Below are 4,784 nucleotides of genomic sequence, written 5' to 3'. Positions count from 1 at the left end.
AACTACCACATACATATATGAGTGGAGACTTTCTATACATATATCAGGTATAAACTAACGTGTTTAAGGACGTTGAAATAAAATCTAATATTTGCTTCAGTGGTCCCCTAAGGTGTAACGACGACGCCCCATATTCTCGGAACAATACAAGTCAGAAAGTAATCCTCAGTATGCTGGGGGCCTTTGTTTTCCCTTAGGTGATGTTTATAATTTTTAAACCCTAACCATGACCCTAGATATACACATTTTTTTCATACTGCAATAGTTCCTTTCATAGTGATATTTTGCTATTTATACTTAGATCAGAAAGGGTTTGGTTTATATATAGTTTAATATGTCTGTTATTTGCACTCTAGATGTTACAGGCTTGCCATAAAATCAGCCAAGGTCAAAATCCACCCATGAAGTTACTGTGTTATCTCATTTTGGTCTTTATCTCAGCCTCAGTAACATCTGTGCGTTGCCTCTTCATTTGTCTGTTTGCAGTGTAATGAACAATTGAGATGTTTACACGTTTCTGTGGTCATTCACTTTTGAATTTTTCAAAATCAGGAGTAATTAAATAAAAAGCACTAGTGATTTTACAATCAAACAACTTCCTGAGTAGTAAACAGTTTTAACTATAGAAATGTGCTATAATCCAACATTCAGACATGTAGGTTGCTTCTCCAAAATAACTAATAAATAATTTCATTTCATGTTTCTCAGATTTGAGATCTGAGTGGATCACATAACACTTTGCCCAAATAAGAACCAGACTTTTCTGTTTTTCCATTTAACTTTGAAGGATAGAATAAAGGCAACTGAGACAAATGGGGCCAAACGGTTGGGATATTACTTTAAATGAATGCTGGATTTCATTAGCCTGCTATGCCTTACAGTGTCTATGATTTTGTAGCTACAAATGTACACAGGCAGTGCCCGTGTTGCACCATATTCATCATATTCACCACACCAGATGGCTAAGGATAAGGGTAAACACCATTCTTAGTTGCTCTTCTGTGTATTTATTGACCATCAAGTTGCTTTTTTTGCCTTGAACAATGCAGGATTTTGTTACTTGACCATTTTACCAATCCCAGGGCTTTGGAAAAAGCCTTTTTTGTCCCTCAACCAGGACTTTGCCTTTATAGTATTGTATACAGTAGGTTTCCATAAAACTACTATAAAGCATGGTAATTGTGCACTATAAGTTAAAATGTTTTGCCACATACTGTAGCACAAGCAGCGTTTAACATGTATAATGTTTAAATTTGCTATAGTGACCAAACAAAGCCAGCATTGTTAAGCGGCTTCCTACTTGATACAAAGCTTAACCAACCACCTGTGTCCACTGCGCAGCACTTTTTTTGGTTAGCAGTACTAAACAGATGCTTTTTGGAAAAGCTGTTGTTGTTGCTAAGCAACTACTGAAACCCCCATCTGAAGCATGACACTCTTTTGCTAAAAAGAAAAATTATTTTCAAGTAAAACAGTTTGTCCTTTCAGTTTCAAACAACAAAAATACACTGCTGTGAAGACAGGTGCCTGCTGGACCTGTACAATATTTTCATACTGTTCAAGTACACAGCAGAGGTTGCCAATTATTTTTTTTTAGTTTAGGTTAGTTGATTGCCTCCAGAATTTCATTGTGTTAAGCTATTTATATTGCTATCATAAAGTAGTGACTTTGCATGTGTTGTTTAATGCAAACAGAGATAGAGGTACTGACTCTATAGAGAGATACCGACTTGAACAATTAAATGAGTTTATTTTTGCCTAAAAAAAAGTGCTCTATACTGTGGTGTGCTGAATTGCTGCTTTTTAAAGTACCAGGTAAAGCATTTTGAGAAATTCATTATCCACTGTTTGTTGGTTTGTTCTTGAGAGCTGTGGAGTTTATGAAATTGATTGCTATGGAGTGCCAGGGCTCTTTCAATGCGTAAAGGCAAGAGACTTCTTTATCAAATGCATGGTTGAAAATTTTAATTCAATTAGACAAAATGAACTGATCCTCAAGAGAGTTAGTTTGGTTTACCTTCATCTTACTAAGAGACACAAGATATGACAAAAGACAAACAAGGGTACAAATGATTTTTATCCTCATGGTTGTTTCACTACACTATAAAATTGAACATTTGCAGAAACATTTGTGCTGGATTCATTGTAAATATCATGTCTGCTTTATTACTTATAGTTGTGTTATGGTAGTGGCATGAAAATACAGCTGCAAGTGCAAATTGGACGGAAATGTCTGCCCTGCAGAAAAATGACATACATTTAGAAAAGGCAAAAATACAAGCATCCATACTGAACCCAGTGCTGGCGTCTCCACGAGATCATTTTCCTGAAATACCTGAAATAAATGGCTGCAGGAAAAGAGGGTTAAAATGTATGGTGCTGTGACTTTTTAAACTACAATGTGAAGTATAGGTTATTTGCAGTAAAGCATGCAACATTACTGGTATAGTCACAAACACAAACGTGCCTGGTATCTAGGCACAGGAGCACTCATAGCATTATCATTATATTCAAACAGCAAGTTATGTCTATGAACATTACAGTGAAATTGTAAGGCTGTCTTGTTACTATAGTTACAAACCCTTGGTTCTAAGAAAAACCTTAATAAATGATCCGTGTATATTTTTGCTTTGATTGCAGTGTTAAATATTGTGCAAAATGTTACCAGTTGAAGTACTTACTACATGTTATACACAAGCTGTATAAAAACTAAGTAAACATTAAAATAGGCTCAGTCATTACTATACATTGATTAAGAAGAAAGAAGCCAGTGTTTAGTTAGATACATCTGCAGAGATTCAGTCAAGGAGAGTGTATCTGCAGCTGCAATCAGGTTGCAGTACTATCTACAGTGTTCTTTTTATTGACCTTTTGATGTAAAAGGAATGTGGACACAAAATAGTGCAAATGATCAAAATCCACAACTGAATAATATCATCCCTCGGTATAGATGGAGGAGACCTGGCTTGTGCAATGGTCCACAACAGGGAAAAAATGTCCTTCATGTAATTTTTGATTAGGAGCCACATCCTGTGCTTGGCGGTGGACATCAAATCCTGCACACACACACACACACACACACACACACACACACACGCACGTAGAGTAATACACGGTTGAGTGTATGCACTGTGAGAGTTGTGAAATCCAAAGAGAATAAAGTGCTCATCCTAGAGCAATTTTGTTTAGACTGTATTTTCATTACCTGTAATGCATTGAAGAGCTGTTTGTGTGGTTGCCACCCCATTGGGATTATTGACTGTGGGTGTGAGGCTGTCACCAAATGCATCAACTTGCATCAGGTGACTTGAGCAGGTATGAGCTGTGATCTCGCCATATTGTGGAGGAGAATAAAGCATCTTCATCTGCCCTGAGAGCTCTACAGGGTAAATGAGAAAATCTTTCATCCTTATTATAAAGTCAAATTCACATGAAGTCAATAACTTTTCTCCTTAAATTATACAGTCCAGTATAAATCACACATTATATGCTATAAACTAAAGAAACTGCATTTCAGTCTTTGCAAATCTCATAATTAACTCAGCAGTTAAAACTGAAGTGTGTTTCTGAACACCTTGTCAACATCACCGTAGCTGTCAAGTCCGGGGGGAAAAGATATAATATCTATTTTAAGGTACGTCGAGTGGAGCTGCTTGATTCTAACTAGAAAAATCATTAGCCACCTGTTACACATCATAAAGATATAATGCGTGATTAATGAGCATGTGAGAAAATTTGTTCAAACAGTTTGTCAAACTGCCCACACATTTTCTAATAGGCTCTTCAGATATAAACTGAATATGAACTTGCACTGTAAACCTTTTTCAGAACAATCTCCCATTTGACAAAACTGCACAAAATCTGGAATGAGTATTTAGACAAACCTTGAGAATATACACCATAATAAACATCGTAGTACCTGGGTTGTGATCTGCTAGATCAGGAGGCTGTCTGGGCTGCTTCAACTCTCTGTTCTGCAGAGAAGCCCCATTGGGAGGATGTGAGAGGCAGGTGGGAGAGCAAGGCCCACACTGGTCCCCAGGGAAGAGCTGGTGAGGGGAAGGATCAACAAACCTGAAATATTTCAGATTAAAGTAAATATTTTGCTTGTGGACTTAAGAAAAATGCATATTTAATTATTAAAACATAATTAATTATCATCCATTAAAATGAATCAACAAGTATCATATAGGCATGGTGGGGCAGTGGTTAGCATGGCTCCCTCACAGCAAGAAGGTTGCGGTCTTGAGCCCCAGCTGACCTGAGGTCTTTCTGTCCTGACTTTGTAAGTTCTCCTTGTGCCTGTGTGGGTTCTCTCAAGGTCCTCCGGCTTCCTCCCACAGTCCAAAGGCATGAGGATTAACTTGATTGGTGGCTGTAAATTGCCTGTGTGTGTGTGTGGTTGTTTGTCTATATGTCAGCCCTGTCACAAACAGGTGAGCTGTACAGGGTGTACCCTGCCTCTTGCCCAATGTCATTGTCCCTTTTCAAGATTTGGATAAAACTAAAGGTATGGTATTTGGGAATCGTAGACTAGATAATGAACTTCAATTGAAAATTGGGGGAGCTAATATAGAACGAGTATATGAAATTAAATTTCTAGGTGTCATAGTTGATGACAAATTCTCCTGGAAATCTCATATCAGATATGTTCAGCACAAAATAGCAAAAAATATATCGATATTGGCAAGGGTTAGATATATTTTGGATGAGAAAGCACTACGCATTTTGTATTCTTCATTGATTTTACCATACTTAGAGTATGGCGTTGAAAACTGGGGAAA

The 4,784-nt window shown here is 37.2% G+C and overlaps 1 protein-coding gene across 6 annotated transcripts in view; it reads right to left on the bottom strand.

Annotated features, from left to right (window-relative positions):
- Nucleotides 1–2,075: 2,075 nt before the first annotated feature.
- The window catches only part of glis3 (GLIS family zinc finger 3), a 15,447-nt gene continuing 12,738 nt past the window's right edge, over nt 2,076–4,784 (bottom strand). For 4 of the 6 annotated variants that reach the window (XM_020618646.1, XM_020618647.1, XM_020618648.1 and 1 more), the window contains exons 9-11: nt 3,920–4,074; nt 3,206–3,379; nt 2,076–3,056 (exon numbers count right to left, since the gene is read on the bottom strand). In XM_020618646.1, the coding sequence (XP_020474302.1) occupies nt 2,935–3,056; nt 3,206–3,379; nt 3,920–4,074 (451 nt within the window). In that variant the 3' untranslated portion in view covers nt 2,076–2,934. Of the gene's footprint in view, nt 3,057–3,205; nt 3,380–3,919; nt 4,075–4,784 lie in introns of those variants that run through there. The other 2 variants (XM_020618650.1, XR_002276456.1) reach the window with 2 other exon arrangements.

Source organism: Monopterus albus, unplaced genomic scaffold (assembly GCF_001952655.1).
Source record: "Monopterus albus unplaced genomic scaffold, M_albus_1.0 scaffold208.1, whole genome shotgun sequence".
Taxonomy (NCBI): domain Eukaryota; kingdom Metazoa; phylum Chordata; class Actinopteri; order Synbranchiformes; family Synbranchidae; genus Monopterus; species Monopterus albus.
This window is presented reverse-complemented; position numbering and strand designations above follow the sequence as displayed.